Raw genomic sequence first — 18,059 nt, 5'->3', positions numbered from 1 at the left:
CCAAACTTCATGCCTTTTGTCAAGTATTTTGATTGGCAGGATGGCACGGAGATGCTCAAGAATTAAGAAAAGAAATCAGAAATCTGAAATTTCTCCCTGGGGCTGTATCTACCGGTATTCTAAAGGAAGACTCTTTCATGGTCATTGAAAAGCTAATACAGAAGGCATCTTTTTAGCAGAAGGAAAGTCACAACCTTTCAGCAAGGAACAGCCAAAAGAGAATGAGAGCAAAGATGTTAAGGCCACAGGATGCCACAAGAAGGAGCAGAAGGAGGGGCTGGACTATCTGCCAGGCTAAATCAAGAACTGCTTCAACACTTTTACTGCATCTGACCTGCAGCAGGCAGCAGCTGGCAAAAACGCTCCTGGATTTGAAGGGGAATCTAGCTAAAGTCTGCCTAGGCTGGGCTAGCAGGCAGCTTGCCCTGAGGCTTGCTATTTTGAGGTATCAGAGAGGCCGCTTGTCATTAATATGATAATAAATTCCAATACAAAGAAAGCCAGCATCTCAGATGTTGATGTGGTCCCCAGCTCCTCTCTGTACCCCTCAAAACAGCCAAAACAACCACTCTGAAAGAAAAAATATGAGCCAAAGCCCAGGAGAGAGCCACCTTCCACTGTAACATTTTGAAGGTAAAATGAGCTGATGTACTTCAGGAGTGGAGGCAAATAACTAAAGGAAACAACTATCCAGGAACAGAAGAGATAGAACAAAATATACTGTAATTTAACTGAGCAAAATGTGATGAAGTGAGAGGCTTTAGGTCAAGGCAGAAAACAGCAAGAAGCCCTGCACAGCACTGAAGACATCCTTTTGTTCTGAAGTCATAAATGTGTATCATCCTCCCAGACATATGGGCAGTTGTGTATTTATCCTGTTTATTCTACTACTCCTGTGCATCCTGCCTTGCCATCTGTTGGTAAGAATTTGGATGCTGAACTGTAAGTCTGTGACATAATAAATACCAGTAAACAGAACGAAAATGAAGATAAGCACAAAGTAATGTTTGGAAGCAGGATCAGTTTTTCAGTTTGGAAGTATGATTTATTTCCCGAGATGAGTCTTGGCTCAGAAAACAAGGACCAGCAGGAAAAGGTCCAATTGAAGGGACAGATCTACACTCCGTCCTCTTATATTGGCTTCATATTGGCATAATTCCACCGCCTTCCTAGAAAGCATTTAAATTTATGTAGGTGGAGAATCAGACCTAATCCTGTTCCTCAAGGAACACATGCTGAAACACAAAATATTGCATGTATAAAACATAAGTTGCACGCAAAATGCTTCAAACCCTGTTAATGTTCCTGCACCTTCTCTGAGCTGGGCAGCCCTATTGCTGTGTCCCAGTTTCTCTGCATCTTCTTCTCCCTTTTATTACTAGTATGAGAGGAAAGTGGGTGGGAAGGAAGCACAGTTCTCCCTCCTAGTCAGGAGCAGAAAGAGGAAGCAACCGGCCCTAAAAAAGGCAAGAAACCTAGCTAAGCCCAGACCCACAAGCCCATCCATCCTCCTACTCTCTCTTCATTTCCAGTTTGGGGATATAGAAATTACTGCTCAGCTCTTTGACACACAAACCACCCAGACACCAACTAAATATCTGGGTGCTGAGTGGTATTAATAACAGACTTCATATTACACTCAATACCTAAGTGCTCACCTTCCCAAAAGAGTAAAAACTAGATGAAAGCGCTGGCCTAATATTCTTCCTTTTCTTTGTCTGTAAAGGTACACAGGGCTACAGAATGGAGATATTGGATATATTCCCCTTCCCCTCAGCTTTTTAAGGTGATTCATGTATTTGTACCTGGCAAGACTGACCAAAGCTACAGGTCAACCACAGCACAGTCTGGGCTGAAGTGTGACACGCAGAGTGACCCAGGCAATGCGACAGGATTCACCGGGGAAATAATGACTGTGTTGAAATTCTACAGGAGCAAAAAATATACATATTTGCCTGTTTTATCAGTTCACACTGGTGAGGATTAGTAGAGCTGCCAGAAAGCAGGGCAAGCCCTGATGAGGCACAACGGCCATGAGCTCCTGCCACTATCTAAGAAGAGTAATAAAGCCCATGGCAGAAGGTCAGTTAAAGGTAATGGCTGTTGGAGGAAGCCCAAAGACTACATTACATTACACTGTAAAGGTTCCCCATGAACCCCAAAATGACTTACTATGGCTCTGACAGATATTACCACAAATGCCATCTGTCAACCACCTACAATATGCAGTATAATTATATACAGAATAAAAACAGAACTATAGCACAACGCAGCCGCAGGTATCCCATTTGTATAACCCAACGTCTCCTTGACCCTTCACAAAACGTTTCTGAAACCTAGGTAGGATTATTCTCCACATTACATCTTGCACAGATGAAGAAACTTTACAGCTGGATTACAAATGTGCTCTCATTGGTTTACAGCCTTCAGGGAGTATCGCTAATGCACAGAAAGTCTTTGGGTTCTAAGTTTTGCACTGGGATATCTGACATGCCAAGAGCCACAGAGAAAAAACCAAAACCTTTGTGTAGTCTGATAGCTCCCTACTGGCTATATGGTAGATCGAGTTCAAGAAAGCAAATTAATTCATTAAAGCAACGTATATTCAGTCAATTAGCTTCAGATCTCTGTTTCACAGAGCATCTCAGGAAGAATGGATGTTTTGTTACATCAATACAGTCATCTGAGAACCTTGGTTACAAATGTTCAAAGAGGTGCATTTAGGAGATCGGTGCTTTTTTTATTCAAGAACAGATAAAGCCTGAACCCATCTTTTGCTGACAGTTCCTCCAGCGCAAAATTCCTTGGTATTTTAAAATATGTTATCCTATGGGCAGTATTTCAAAGGGGTTAACTCTGCATCCCTAAAGATTGCTCCAAATTCAGAAACTCTAGCAAATGGAATGCTCTTTCAAAAACTCAACCTAAAAAGGCTGTCAAAAATCACTCCATCAATTACTGGCAAAACTGCACGGCTTCAAACACTGCTTCAAAGGTGACGTTAGAGCTCTAAGAATTCCATTTAAAAACAGTGAGCAAAGCACAGGCACTTTCTCAACAGCACGTGTTTTACCAAGGAAACGGAGAAGGTATGAGTAGGATGTATGGAAAGAAAGAATGAAAACATGGGCTGAATCTCAGAAAAGTCTCTCTCTAACATATTTATATTTGTTTTGAAAGATTCGTGGATGCAAATTCACTCTTCAGGACCTGTAATACATGTACAAGATACATACAGATTGTCCTAGAAATAGGCTACGGCATACACAGGGTAAGTTTTCCATCATTTGTACACCCACTTGTACATTCTCCATTTGCAGCTACTTTCTTTCATAATGAAAGACTCACATGCTTAACAAAGACTGAGAAGACCAACCAACCATCTCTAAATATGCCTGTGGATATACCCTCCAAGGCAGGTCATGTCTGATACTAAAGTGATACAACATTTACTCTTTGACAAATAAAACTTTGGCAATAACACGTGAATATAAAGTCTGCATTGTGCTTAGCTCATTACGAACAGCAGTGGTGCTAGGACTTCATAGCTTTGCTCTGAGAATACCAAAGAATATTCATTCTGTTTGGAAAAGCCGTGAATTTGCAGTATTGATGGATAGCAGCCTTCCTTTATTTGCTTGCCTCAAACATTTGTATAAGCATTTTTATTTTGTTTTCCAGAGTATCCATGGAAGCAGCGCATGCGTGTGCTGCAGTTCCCACATTCGTGCGCATTCATCCAAGCTGGAAGACGCGCAAATAGTTGTGCAAATGTGCATTTGTGCAAGTTTTCAAGCCATAAATGATTTACTCGCTTCTTCCTCCCAATTATAAAGGTTCCAACCACCCACTCAGGAAGGACATGAGAATTAAATGACCAATTGCACCACTTGAAAAGTAAATGGCAAAGAGGGAATACTAAAAGCAGGAGACACAATGGCTTCAAAGAGATTCATATGCTGAAGTGTTTAATAAAACACTCTTTGAATAAATTTAAATTTAAATTACAAGTACATTACTTGATTTTGTATCTTGATGTGGCGAGCAGAGCTCCCCGTTGTGAGCTGTCCTATTAACTTCAGCATGATTGTCCACCAAGATAAGCAGTTTCAGCGGATAAAGTGGTGGTTTTTAAATCTTTTCATTTCTTCTAGGCAAATATTTAACAGCACATCCTCCTTGTAAGACTGTGCAAGGCTTTCATGGTTGTGCTGCACATTTACCACAGGAATAGGGGCTGCTGGAAAATTATGGTGGTTTAGGTTAGCTTGACCACGAAAAGATTATTCATTAAATACACAGCACCATAACACAAGTGTGTACACAGGCCAGAACAGCAGCCATTGAAATGGGGCTGATTTGCTTCTATTACTAGCTTGTGGATTGGGATGGAGATTTCAGGTGTGATCGGCTGCACTGCTGCATGGGACTTCATCCGAATCGTCTTACTCCAGCGACAGCTTAACTGTAGCTGTCAAAACTGCAGTTATCACAGATGCTGTGTCCCCAGAAAACCAGAAACCGGCTTTGCCAGGGAGCCCCTGGGCCATTTTACTGCAGAGGCTCAGGCGAATCGCATCCACTTCTGCTATGCTCACATTCACACCAAGAATTATTTTAAACAGTTTCCTACTTAGGGCAATTACCTTGGATTAAAATCTTAAAACTCCATGCAGAAATGCTGCTATTATTTAAAATCCACTCAATGAGCCTCCTACCTCCACCTCTGACAAACACACTAAAAGAACAAAATTGGGATTATATAGGCAAGAGCTTGACTGATATATCATTAATGCTACTTCTTGAGTGACTAAGCTCCATAGTAGTATCGCCTACTAGTACTGAAACATGATTTCATCCCCAAGACAACTGCAGCTCCAAACAAAGATAATAGGCTGCATCCCTAAACTATTTCTCTCCAGTTATCATTATGATGGTGATTTGTGGCAAAATGCTGTCTCAAAGAAGAAAACCAGGAAAACATGAAGGAACACCTAATAATTTGATTAGAAGATTATTCTTTTCCATTCTGTTTCAACAATTTTGTTTGAAATCTTGAAATTGGGAACAGAGGTAATTGTTCAAAACCCAGCTTAAGAGGTTGTTTTATGGATATAGTTGAGACGCATTTCAATGGAAAATTTCAATTGACCTGAATTTACTCGATGAAATGCTTTATTCATGTCAAAAGCAACTTGGGAGGCCATTTAAGGTATTTTCAGCTTTGCACATTGGTGTCTTTGATTTGTCTTTCGAGATGAGTCAGCTGGTGCTTAAGACCATTAAAATAAATTAAGTTGGTTTTTATAATTATTAGTTCAAAACACAAAAAGAGTTCTAAAAATAGGTTTGAGGCCAGACTTTTTCATCACATACAAAAATCTATACCTGAAATCATCTTCTTGCTGTGCATCTCCTCAGAGTTGCAGCTGTGATGTTGATTTTATTAGAGACTCATCCACTCTGAATGAGTGATGCTCTGAAGCAGTCAAGGGGGTGTTGTTTTAAACCAGCTTCTAGTTTTATTATTTTATGGAACAAAGGAACCTTTCCACATGGAAATCAAAGTCCCACGATATGGCTTAAAACATGAATAATGTAATGCATCTATAGATTTTATCTTACAAAGGCAGAACATACCGAAAATGTAGGAGAGAATATCTGTGAACAGATGACAGCTTTCTCAAAACTGTCCATTCTTAGCACATATTTGACAACTTTAAAATTTGTAACTCTGTAATTGCATTATGAACGTTTGAATTTTGAGCAGAACAGCTCAACTGCCGGTGGATAGATGGGGCCCATGAAATGCTTTTTTCTCCCCTGAGTTGATGAGGATTCAAGGTTCACTTGCACACAACTGCTGTGTGCAATTTTCCAGCAAACACCCTTGGAAATAAAACATGCCCAGGAAGGCAGAGGCACTGCCCCATGGATGCAATGGGACCACGGGCCATTACCACGCACTGGTTGCAATGCTGCCCCTTTCCCTGACATCTTTCTTTTGAATAAAGTTTTAACTTAAGCTAAAATCAAGGAAAAAAATCCAGCGGTTTCAGTCAAAGCTGCACTTCATTTCTATGAATGAGATTCCTGGAAGACCATACAGAGATCCTGACTTCGGGAAACTCGGGGATTTCTCATGGAGATGATGGGCCCAGCCTAGCAGAGCAACTCCCATAAGATGCAAAAAAACTTACTTTCCATGGAAAAGGAGGACTGAAGACACTAGAACAAGCTCAGTGAAGATGACAAAATTTGGTTCAAGCAGAAGATGCTCAGCATCTCTCCAGAAAACTCAGGAGCATTCAGATGCAAGCCCTTATTTTCCAAGTATCATGATAGCCCACACCGAGAGTTAGATTTCCCTTAGGAGACATAAAGCCAAGCATTATTATTACCCATAAATCTTTACATTTCAATAATGCTTTTTCTCTTTATCATCTAAAAATATTTTCTTGTCCTACAGCGATTCTACGTAGGTATCCTATCACTAGGTAGCAAAGCTAGTAATTTAAGAGGAAAATTACATTACACTGTAGCCTTTAATTGTTAGGGAAAGGATAAGATGAGAACTTGCTTCTACCACACCACAGCCTTTCCCGGGGACAGAAACCACCTCTGAACACAGCTGCTAGACTGAACTATAGCTGGGCTCATCTGGGCCGAGCTGTCAGTCAGAATAAACCACAAAACCAGGCTTACAAAGTTCATGTGCGCTAAGTTGTGCTGATGGAATTGGGCGCACTGCAGCCGCTATGCCAAGCGCATTACTGTGGGAAGAAAGACTCCGGCATACCCTCTACCCCCACGAGCCACAGAGCAGCAAAAGTCAACAGCTTTCCTCCACGCTCTCCCTTTCATCCAGCATCACTGAGGCTCTGGAAGGTGTTCACACAGAGGAAGCAGACACAGTAGATGAGGGGGTTCAGAGCCCCGTGGCCCTGGTCCCACTGCCAGCGCCAGCCCCCGGCGTGTGTCTCTTTCCTTGGGACATGTCGATTTCCCATGGTCAGAGCTCCGTGCACACGGCTGACAGATGTGTTTTCCCATCTGGGCTTCCCTATCTGCTATGCCAAACCCTCGGAACACCCATGTGTTTCTTTGTCCCGGCAGTTACCCACCGCGCCTTCGCTACAACTCCATTTTCAGAGAGGAAGCCACATATTTGGCCTCTGTGGGGAGTGGGGTGTCCCGCTACCCATCTCAGCCACTAAAACACATACCCTTCTCTTTGTTAATCTTATTCAGCCTGACCCTTGCGCTGTACTAAGTAACCGCGAGTCCACACCAAAGCACTTGAACAGCAGCAACATCATCTTCAACCAGGCTCTCGGTATGTCTATCTGAGGGTACACGGGGAGGAACTTGGATTTCCACTGTCCCGCCCGAGAGCTGCGGCCAAGCCCCAGAGCCCCTGAGGCCAAAACCCTAGGGGGTCCCCGGCCCCGAAGCCTGTAGGGCTCCGATGCACTCCAAAGCCCCGGACCCGCCAGGACCCCGTCAAAGCCCTGCAGCCCCGTGGGGGCCGCGAAGCGAGGTCGCTCCCTTGGGCAGTGCTCCCCCGGGCAGTGCTCCCCCGGGCAGAGCTCCGCATCCCGCCGCCCGGTTCCCATGGCAATCTCGGAGATGCCGGTTGCCACGGTAACGCCATCCTCCTCCTCGGCCGTGTCCGAGGCAGCGGCGCGGCTCCGGCTCTGCCCGGCGGCTCCGGGCGCGCAGCCGGTCCCCCCGGGAAGTTGCTCCCCCTTTAACCCTCGGTACCTTCGAGGCAGCAGATCCTCCAGAGCCCCGAGTGCGTGAGATCGCCCCTCGCCCGCCGCGGCGGCCCCTGCGCCTCGTCCGTCGTGATGTTGGTGCCGTTGCAGATGTGAGCGCTGGAGTAGAGCCAGTAATCGGTGCCGATGGCGATGGCCATGAGGCTGAAGGCGGCGAAGGCTCCCACCGTGGTCAGCAGCATCTGGACGCCACGGTCACACCACACCATGGTGCTTCATAGTCCCCGCACGGGCGCGGGGGGCCGCACGACACCGCCCGGCAGCCGCCGCCGCCGCCGCCCGCGGGAGGCAGCCGAGTCACGGGGCGGGGGGCGGAGGCGGCGGCGGGGGCAGAGCGGGGCGGGGGGGAACCGCTTTCCGCCGCCGCGGGGCCGGGCTCCGCCGCCAGCCGCGCCCCGCCCCGGGAGGGTGGGAGCGAGGGAGGGGCCGCCCGGCCGCGGAGCACCGGGAGCGGGGAGATGCGCTCGACCCCGCGGTGCTGGGGCAGCCCCGAGCATCGCTTTGCTGCGCGGGCCCGGAGCGCTCCGCCGGCGGCCGGACCGCGGTGCCCCGTCTGAAGTGGGAAGTTGGAAGGGAACGAAGGTGCGAGCGGTGCCGGCTCCGCACCCCGCGCACGGCGGAACGCGCTTGGAGACCAGGAAGGCGCTGCCCAGCCGAGGGTGCAAATCCGCTGCCTGTCGGGTCCGCACATCTGCCCCTGCCCTGGGAATCACCGCAGGGATGGTGCCGAAACCAGGGCGCAAAGTGCCGCAGTCCCAAGAAGGGTGCCGGGGTTGTGGGGAGCCACAGGCAGAGCAAACGGGGTGGGTGTGTTAGCCATGATCTCCTCCTGCAGCCCCACGCAGTGCAAGGAGGTGGTAGGCAAGTATTTAGGCTGCTGGTTTCCTCCTGTTTGGAAAGGGATGGGGGGAATTCGGCAATTTTCTATTGGGAAACCAAAGGGAGAAATATCCACACCATTTTTTATCATGTTACTCTGCTTCCTACCCCTGACTCTCATCACTGCGAGTTGACAAGTCTGTCCTGCCTCCACCTCATCCAAGTGACAAGCCAGATGAATGGGAAGCCTTCCTGATCAGCTAATGCATTTGTGTGGAGGGAGCGTGGCAGCACACCAGCTTTATGTATATGAATTAGGGAGTGGGAGGACAAGAGCTACAAACCTCGAGAAATACAGCGCTCTTCCCGAGCAGTGCGTGGATGGCTGCAGGTGCTTGTGTGACTCCGCTGCTCAGCATTCCAACGCAGAGATGCTTTTCAGCTGCTTCTCCTTGCCATAAAGACTGGGAAGGCAAAAAAGCAAAATGCAGATTAAAAGCTGGTCTTTATTTCACAGAGACCTCAGCAAATTGCTCAGACGTGAAGCCTGTAAGCACAGAAGAGCTCTACATGAGGTGCTTGGTTTAAGCATGTCAATTATGCTTTTCTTTTCAGCTGTAGTTTGTAGGGCTATCAGTGCCTTTGCAAAACCACCTTCTAAATGAATAGCTCCATTAGGGATGGAAGAATGAAGCCAGGTAAACTCAAAAGCAGGGTGAAGCCTCGTTCAGAAAAACTGGATCGAGCATTTAAGTTTAATGAGGTTCAACAAACTTCTCGGTTAAAATATATGTTTGTACCTCTGGGCTTTGGGCAGAGTGGGAAAATGAGATACTGAAACAGCGGGAGAGAAGCCATTTCCATAGCTTTTTAAACCCATCGAGCCTCAATTAATATTATTTATTTGTATTACTGCACTGCCTGCGAGAGCCGCTCCCGGCTCGTTCTCCATAGCGAGGACAGGGGAAGGGCCATCACGGGGCCGGACTCCAGCATGGCACGGAAATACCCTTCTCAGGTGCTCCCAGTCCAGACGTGCAGCAAGAGGCAGGATGAATGGTCTGGTGGGTTCTCAGCAGCCTCTGCCAGCAGAAAACAGACACACGGCTTCCATGGGCTCCGAGCCACCAGCCCTGCAGCAACCCTCCCACATAGTCCTACTGATGGTGCAAGGGAACAGGACATTCACAGAATTCATTACTACAAATCTCTGCTCCTCATCCTCCCCCTGCATTTTGCAAAGGAAATGTCTGTTTCTACTGCCTTGTGAGAAGTAACTCAGGTTCCTAAAGGGTTACAGAGCAGCATCCAAGGCAGACAATCATTTTCTGCCCAAGCTGTCTTTTTCAGTTTAGAATTTTTCTCTGTTCTTTTGAAATGCATGAAGTAGATCGTGGGAGAGCTAATATTATATTCCACTACTGAAAGCTGGAGTATTTTACATTGATGTCTGGCTTTAGTGATTTTCTAAGGATTTTGAATTCATTAAATCCAACCATTGAATAATCTCCATTTGTGGCAAAAGGAAGGCAAAAATGCTTGAACTCCTCAGCAGCAAAAAAAAACATGTAGTCTTTTCTTACATGCAAAAGCTGTCTGACCTGCTAAACGTAGTAGAGGTTGGCCATCATGCAACTTTTGATTTGCAGACTTTGCTTATGATACAGCCTTATAGCCCACTGCTGAATGTGGCAGTAGAGCAGCCTTGGTGGGGTGTTTTGCCCTGTAGTAGCATCCTCTCTCCTCAATCAGAATTAAAGACCCAATTGTTCCAAGCTCAGACCAGAGACAAAAGCTCATGACAATGACAAGAGGAAGCCCCACAGCTTACCCCTCTGATTTAGACCCCAGAGGACACCATGCAAGAGCAAGTATCCAAACCAAGCGATACTTTTTACATTGGAGAAACAGAAACTTGAAGCAGAATTGTTTTGATTCCTGGATGTCAATGTTCAAAGCTTTAAATGAAATCCCATGCCTGATCATCTTATTTCTGAACTGAATAACAGTTACTTTGGAGATGAAACTTGAGCTTTAACCGAATTCAGCAAGAGCTGTCACTAATAAAATCCTGCCCCAGAGACACCACTGATAGCTGAAAAAACTCAAGATGTTACCATTTAGCACTACTGCTGCTGCTGCCAAGTGTCAAACACATTGAAACACATTGACTTTAACAGATTAGTCTTTTTTTTTTTAATCTATCATCTAGAAAAATAACACCAGAATTTCACCAAGAGAAACTTTTTGGGAGTTGCTCAAGAAAAACTCAAGAGAGTTCTTTCTCAGAATGAAAATAATCACTTCAATTTAATAACCCTTTTGATATGGATACAGCCTAACCATCAGCCAAGCCTGGAACAGATACTCCATCCTCCCTTGTCCTTTCTCAGCTTTTAGCTTTACACATGTGAGAATGAAGTTTAGCATCTAGGAATGTCCTAAAGCTATAAGAACATCTATATAATTAACTATTATCTCCTGTGGGTCTTAATATCTTTCCTATTGATTTCAATGCTAATATTAGGGAAAAAATCCTTAATAATTTCCTTCAGATTATCTACATATGAAGAATGGGAGAAAGGCCTCATACTTTTGTACAGTGTCAGATAATCTCCTTTTATACACAGGGCAATGGTGGGATTCAATTCAACTCACCAGATTAGCAACAGAGCTTCACAAGCACAAAGATCTCCAGCCTGAACAAAGAACCTTGCAAGAATATGGGATGTGGCAGGAGGTGTCAGTTATGTCACAGGTGTATGTAAGAGGAATAATATTGAAGTTATTCATGGAACTATTTTCCATACAACTTGGATCAAATCTTGCATGTCAGTGTGACACTTACTGATCTACACTAGGAGACCTTTGCAGAGATGGATCCAAATGACTTGCCAAGCTCATAAATTCTACAGCAAAACAAAGGCTGAATTAACTTCTGAGGGCTAATACAGTACCTGACCTACTGACCCGCTGATCCCTTCTATTATCATTCATCATATATTGGAATGGCATGGCATCTTTCACCTCTGGGGACCCTACACCCTACGGAGGGTCTTCTTCCAGCAAGAAGAAGTCACCATCACATTTCAGATAATTAAATCTAAAAAAGGGTGAACTTGATTTTCATTTGAGGAGTTACGAGGCTGAATTTATTCTTTAGTCCTATAAAAAGGCCATCTGAAGTCAACATGAATAGTTTCACTTTGTCCCTCAGAGCTGAAGAAACGGTGGTCTTAAAGGAAAAATATTGTCGCTCTTTTGCCACTTGGTAGACAACAGCTTGGCCTGGATTCTATTATTCCTTTTAATGTATTAAATATTCCTTGGCTTAGTCATGGGAAGCAAAGCAACACAACTGCTTTCTAATAAATAAAATGTGCTCAGAAGCAACTCTGAAGCTTTCCAGATAACCGCATTTTGAGTTTGTCAGGAAGCCAGATGCTGCTATTGGAAAAGTGGCTGCTATGGTTTGTCATCTGAGCCTAGAAATTGATACTCAAGAATGATATGATGAGACAGACTCGATGACAGCAATGCTCTTTCTATAAATAATTTGAAGAAAACTTTTTTCATTAAAAAAAGAAATCTCTTTTGCTAGAGACTTGCACAGCAAACCAGAAAATTAAAAAGGATAGGCCTGCTGTGTCTGAATAGGGCCATCACAAGCCCACAATATACACAATTTATAGCAGCTCCTCATATATTTTACACTACATAGGCTGCATTTTTCCCATAATACCAATAGTTATGAAGCTCATTATCTTTTTGACAAGGGAGAAATGGAATATTATTCCTTTACTTGCTTGATCATATCAAATGTCAAAGCAAATTATGAATGCTTGTCCTTCAAATACTCATCCCTCCTGGTAAGATATTAAATATCAATAGCATTCACATTCTGCTACAGGATGAACTAATATTGTACACATCTCCTAGATCTAAAGTTCATTGTGTCTGTTATCTGCTTTCATCTCTCAAGTCCTACCTCTTGTCCATGTCCTAAGACCTGGGAAATTCATTACAGTGGTAAATATCACCTTAAAGATTATCTGGAGTATGTGTTACATCTGTGAGTGGTGGTTACTCGTGAGTTTAAAGTGTTAAAAAGGGAGCAGGAGAAAGAATGAGGGGTTAATAGGACTAAACCCTGATTTTGCATCGTATTTCAAAGGATTTAGAGAAGTAATGTTATAGAATCATAGAATAGTTAGGGTTGGAAAGGACCTTAAGATCATCCAGTTCCAACCCCCTGCCATGGGCAGGGACACCTCACACTAAACTGTCTCACCCAAGGCTTCATCCAACCTGGCCTTGAACACTGCCAGCGATGGAGCATTCACAACTTCCCTGGGCAACCCATTCCAGTGCCTCACCGCCCTTACAGTAAGGGATTTCTTCCTTATACCCCATCTAAACTTCCCCTGTTTAAGTTTTAACCCATTACCCCTTGTCCTGTCACTACAGTCCCTGTTGTGATGAGACACTACTTCTAGCACAAAAGACCTGCTAGAAGTTCAGTGAAACTATCTTTCTCATAGTGGGGTAACAGACGTTCTGACTGAGAATTCACCCAGACAAGGCACTAGTGGAATGAGCTGTGTTTGTTCTCAGGGCAGCATCCAGAGGGAAATGCGAATTCTCCATGGGAATACAGTACAATGATGGGGGAAAAGAGGAAAAAAATGCCTGTGGGGTTTTCCCATTCCACCCTTTATCTGTCAGTTCTAAGACATAATTACACACCTGTAAACAGCCCAGCAACAGGCTATTCGTGCTGTACAGACACACACACACACAGCTACTCCACATGGACTTCAGACAGACTAAAGATGACATAGGGAGCCGGATGTCACTGTGATGGATTGCATTTGAGGGCTCTCTGAAGCACACATGTGCTTGTGTGCATCCTGCTGATCACTGCCAGGACTCCTGAGCACCAACCCCTAACTGCTCCACAAAGCAGCATTAATCTCTCTAATAGCCTTTAAAAAAATACCAAACCCCCAAACTCAATCCTTTTTCAAACAAATATTCCCTCCCAGACCTAAGGGAGAAGGTGCTGTAGCAGAGCAGCACGGAGATGCTCGCTGAGGTCACATGAAGTGTAAAATGAGGTAATCTGTAGGGAAGCTTACTGCTTCTGAAACATTGCATCACCCACACATCTGGAGGATGGAGAACTACCCATGGCCAGAGACATGGAAATTGCTTGCTGCACTCTGACTGCATTTTAACCTGAAAAGAAGGGTTTCAATGGGGACATCTCAGGAGGTGGATTGAGCGAAACAGGTTTTTAGGATAAGTCTTAAATACTTAATCACGATAACTTGCTGCACTGAATTTATCTCCTAAGCTGCCTAAAGTAAATTCCTCAGATCTGGCTGAACCATTTTGAGCTGATAATGCAGCATTCAAGGAGGAAGGCTGTTGCCCAGCAAAGGGATTTTTCTCATTAGAATTGCAGCTGATTATTCACCAGCAAGTTGGTCTTTTGGGAGCACACCCTGGCAGCTCCCTTGGAAAGTTTCATAAGCACTCAGTCTGCTAAGGAAGGAAATTGAAAGGTGGAATTAAAGCTAGTCTTTACTTCTGATAGGTCAGTGACAGAACAAGCAGCCAAAACAAGGTTTATCTCATCTTCCCTGGGCTCTGGTTCTGTTATTTCTACACAAGAGACCAGGAAGTCCCTTTAGATCAGCTTCCTGCGATGGCAGGGGCTGCAGTCTCTGATGCTGAACCCAAGTTACCAAAACCATGCTCTTGATCACGTTTGTAACACTTAATGGGTCTGAAGAGCTGGTTTTCCATAGAATCACGCTTGGGAGATGGATCTTGAAGCAGATAATCAAAGCTTTACTGGGAGCCTCCTAACTCCACTGAGATTATTTAAATTGAGAAGCTTAAACCTGTTTCTGTAAAGGCGTTCTCATTTCATTGCTCTTTTCCACTTTCAATGCAATTCAGACAGAGATCAGCAAGCAAGGGGAGATGGTAGGTGAGAAACAGGGAAACCCAAGGGGGAGATCTGCCAAGAGGAGCAAAACTTTAAACCTACTCCTGATTCATGAGCTGGTTTAGGTGGAATAAATGCTCAAGTGCCCATGCACCTCCTCCTTATTTAGGAAGTGCACATGGAATGACAGCAACCCCTTTTCCACAGACTATTATGTGATAGTAGCAGTGATGAGGAGAGGAAGAAAAGCTGTGGTAGTAGCATCAAAGCACCCTGACAGTGTTTTAAATGAGCTGTAAATAAGGCCAGCAGAACGCCATAAACCCTTGCCATATACAGTGCACGAGAGCTGTAATTTGTGCTCTCTCTGTTTGAAAGCTACACCAGTGTCTTGATGAAGTATTTTGTTTGGGCTGAGCAAATGGTAAATGGTGTCTTTATTGATTTTTATCTCTCTTCACACCTCAGACGCTGCCCGTCTGCTCAAGGCCAGGTCACAGCGCACTTACTTATTCAGCAAACACCTACTCCATGGCTGAACCATAAGCTCTTCGGGGAAAAGACAGTATTTACTCAGCCTAAGATACCAGGGTTTCCTTTCCTCCCCTTCTTCTCCCAGAGAGACCTGCAGGTCATTTTGTAAGAGGTGTTTTGTTAATGCAGTCAATCTACTGCAAATATGAACTAAATCAAAGCCAATGCAAAACCCCCTTACACTTGAAAGGGTCAAAAATATAAGCCAGAACCTTTGGAAGAGTAAGATCACCAACCAATACAACCTGCCACTCTGCTCCCATGAGACCACACTTGGAGCACTGTGCCATGCTGGTGTCCTCAGCGTAAGGACATGGAGCTGTTGGGGCAAGTCCAGAGGATGCCACAAGGATGATCAGGGGCTGGAGCAGCTCAGAAAGTTGGGGCTGTTCAACATGGAGAAGAGAAGATGCGTGGAGACCTCCGAGCAGCTTCCAGTGTCTAAAAGGGGCTACAAGGGTGCTGTAGAGGGACTCAGTTTGGGAAGTACAAGTAGCTAGGATTTACCTGAGGAGCAGCAGAGTCATCCCCATGGTGGAGTGGGCAAAACCACATGATTCCAGGTCCCAAGATCCCCATGTGGCTTCCTCTTCATGGATACACACAAGAGCAATTCCAGACTGCACCCATCACAACTCATGGCACTGTGTTGGGGCAGCACTGGCACAACACTGCTCTTAGAGAGCAAACAGGAGGCTCTGCCCAAGAGAGCACAAAGTCTCATCTGCTCGAAAGAAAACCAGCTTTTGGAGAAAGATGTGAAATTGCAGCAGCCAGAGTCATGAAAAGCTTGACAAAATATTTAGCACGGAGAAAAAGAGAGCGCTTGCCAATTGCTAAAGCCTTCCTAATTCAGGGTATTAGATGGTTACTGCCACTACTATTAAAGAGACACTGTTTTCTGAGTGATCTATGCAGAGAAGGGCTGGAACACACCTACAGCTTTCCCGTGTTCTTTTAGCTTTGCTAGTAGAGAAAAACATTTCCTCTCCTATGAGGCTCAATTGAATAACTAGTCAATTTGGTTAGCAAATAGGTAATGTGTGATTTTGTGCTATAGCCTGTCAATATGTGCCTAGAAAATTCAATAGATAAATCTCTAGGTTTTAGGTTCATCACATGTATGTTGAGGCATCCAGATTTTTTTTCAATCTATCATGGAGAACCTGTTAAAGAATGAGGATGAGGTTGCAAAAACCCCGAAAGGAATTGGCTTTCCACTGAGCTCCACAAGACAATAGTATCATCTGAGCAACTCTACTACAATTTACTTACTAGAATGAAAAATAACAACAGCTATTCTGGTTGAAATAACCTCTTTTCTCATAGCAGAGACCCATTCCAGGGTCAACATCTACTGTCAAACCTCATGATTAGGCTCATTAAAACTGTCCTATTGAATTTGCTTTCAAATGAGAGTTATTTTTGGTCATGTTCTTACATGGAACTTGAATATCCACAGTATGAACATCGGATCCTTCCCCATCCTAAGCCCTCTGTGGTCTTTTGCATTATTTAGGTGAATGATTCTAGCAAAAATGTTTTTGCTTTTCTACTGGAAGTTTTACATTTGTCACAGAAAAGCATTGCAAGAAGATCTCTATTAATATAATGGTTTCTAGGTAGCAAGGAAAAAAAACAAACACTAAACCCACAGCTTCTCTATGGAAAAACCTGGCAGATGTTTGCTTTCTACCCATAACTGTAATGCCCCTAAAAAAAAAGGAGCATTCCAGTCTTACAAGCATTAACATGGAAAATAAACAGAAGTGGTGAATATGGCACACTGAAGATTACATGTGAGGGACCAGAAACTCAAATCCCTTCTCTCAAGAGACACTGCAAGGGTAATGAGAAGATGCAGAAGCTTTTCCATCTCCAGAATCAGTCCCTCATGGAACATCACCGAGGCAGACAAACCAAATGGGGCAGCATGGGTGGAAAGGATTACTTAGTGAGTATCGGCTGGTGCGAGACACCTACAGACACCCCAGCCCACAGCCTTGCAAAGGAAAGTGCCAGAAGCCATTCCCATTTGCGATAAACTAACTATGTATCAGGGATTTTCTTCTTGTTTTTTACAGTTCTTTGCCTGTTTGCAGCCTTGTGGAGGTGGGAAAGGGAGCACGTTGTTCCCGGATGGCAGCCGTGATGCCATGAGATGCTGGAGAGTGCTGTGCCCACCTTATCAGAGGGTCTTAAATATAGCAAATACCAGATTCACCTCATGGGTTTTCAGTAATGAACTAGAGCAAGTGGTCCAACACCATTCTCCCAAGATGGTATTTTAAAATGAGATGAAATACTGCACACACACCGGGCTGGGGATGCACAGGTTTTTGCCATACTGAAAGAGCATCATAGCGCCAGGTGGGGCAGCAGTTGCCACATGGCATGGGACAGGTTGTGGGGACCACAGGGACTCCCTCCCTTTGGGGATGGGCAGGAGTTGCCACATGGTATGGGACAGGTTGTGGGGACCACAGGGACTCCCTCCCTTTGGGGATGGGCAGGAGGCTAAAGACAGAAGATGTGATTGCTAAACTTCTAAGCAAACCTGACCAATTGTTGTACAGATATCTGCCTTGCTGAGAATAAGAGACCAGCTGGGTCCAGGCTGCACACACGCACTCCTACCTTCTCCACGCTTGTAGCCTGCAGGGTACCTTTTTTCCTTCCCCTCTTTTGTAGCATAGCCAGTGCTTGTTCCCACAATCCCAGCGGAGGGCTGAAGAAGAAACAAAGTTGGAGAGGAAAGGTGAAGTGGATTCTACTCAATTGCTAAAAGCTTGGAGTAATCTGCACTGCTGCAATTCCAGCAGTTGAGATAACTAGCCAGAAATATGCATTTAATATTTCATTTTTTCTGCCTTTTTTCCCCTCCAAGACATTTTTTCCTCAGTGGGGGAGGGAGCTAACAATGACTTCAATTGCAGAATGAAGTTTAAAGCCCAGATCTTTCCAATTCCGCT

The 18,059-nt window shown here is 44.7% G+C and overlaps 1 protein-coding gene across 1 annotated transcript in view; it reads right to left on the bottom strand.

Annotated features, from left to right (window-relative positions):
- CACNG4 (calcium voltage-gated channel auxiliary subunit gamma 4) overlaps positions 1-8,147 on the bottom strand; it is a 42,885-nt gene extending 34,738 nt beyond the window's left edge. Inside the window, exon 1 of the mRNA XM_061455273.1 lies at positions 7,765-8,147. Coding sequence (XP_061311257.1) covers positions 7,765-7,987 — 223 coding nt within the window. The 5' untranslated portion in view covers positions 7,988-8,147. The remainder of the gene's footprint in view (positions 1-7,764) is intronic.
- Positions 8,148-18,059: the final 9,912 nt, after the last annotated feature.

The sequence above is a fragment of the Pezoporus flaviventris genome, unplaced genomic scaffold (assembly GCF_033815535.1).
Source record: "Pezoporus flaviventris isolate CSIRO_AGI_PZ_B2104156 unplaced genomic scaffold, CSIRO_AGI_Pfla_v1 ptg000020l, whole genome shotgun sequence".
NCBI classification, from domain to species: Eukaryota; Metazoa; Chordata; class Aves; order Psittaciformes; family Psittacidae; genus Pezoporus; species Pezoporus flaviventris.
The sequence above is the reverse complement of the archived record's forward strand: the minus strand, read 5'-3'. Positions and strand labels throughout refer to the sequence as shown.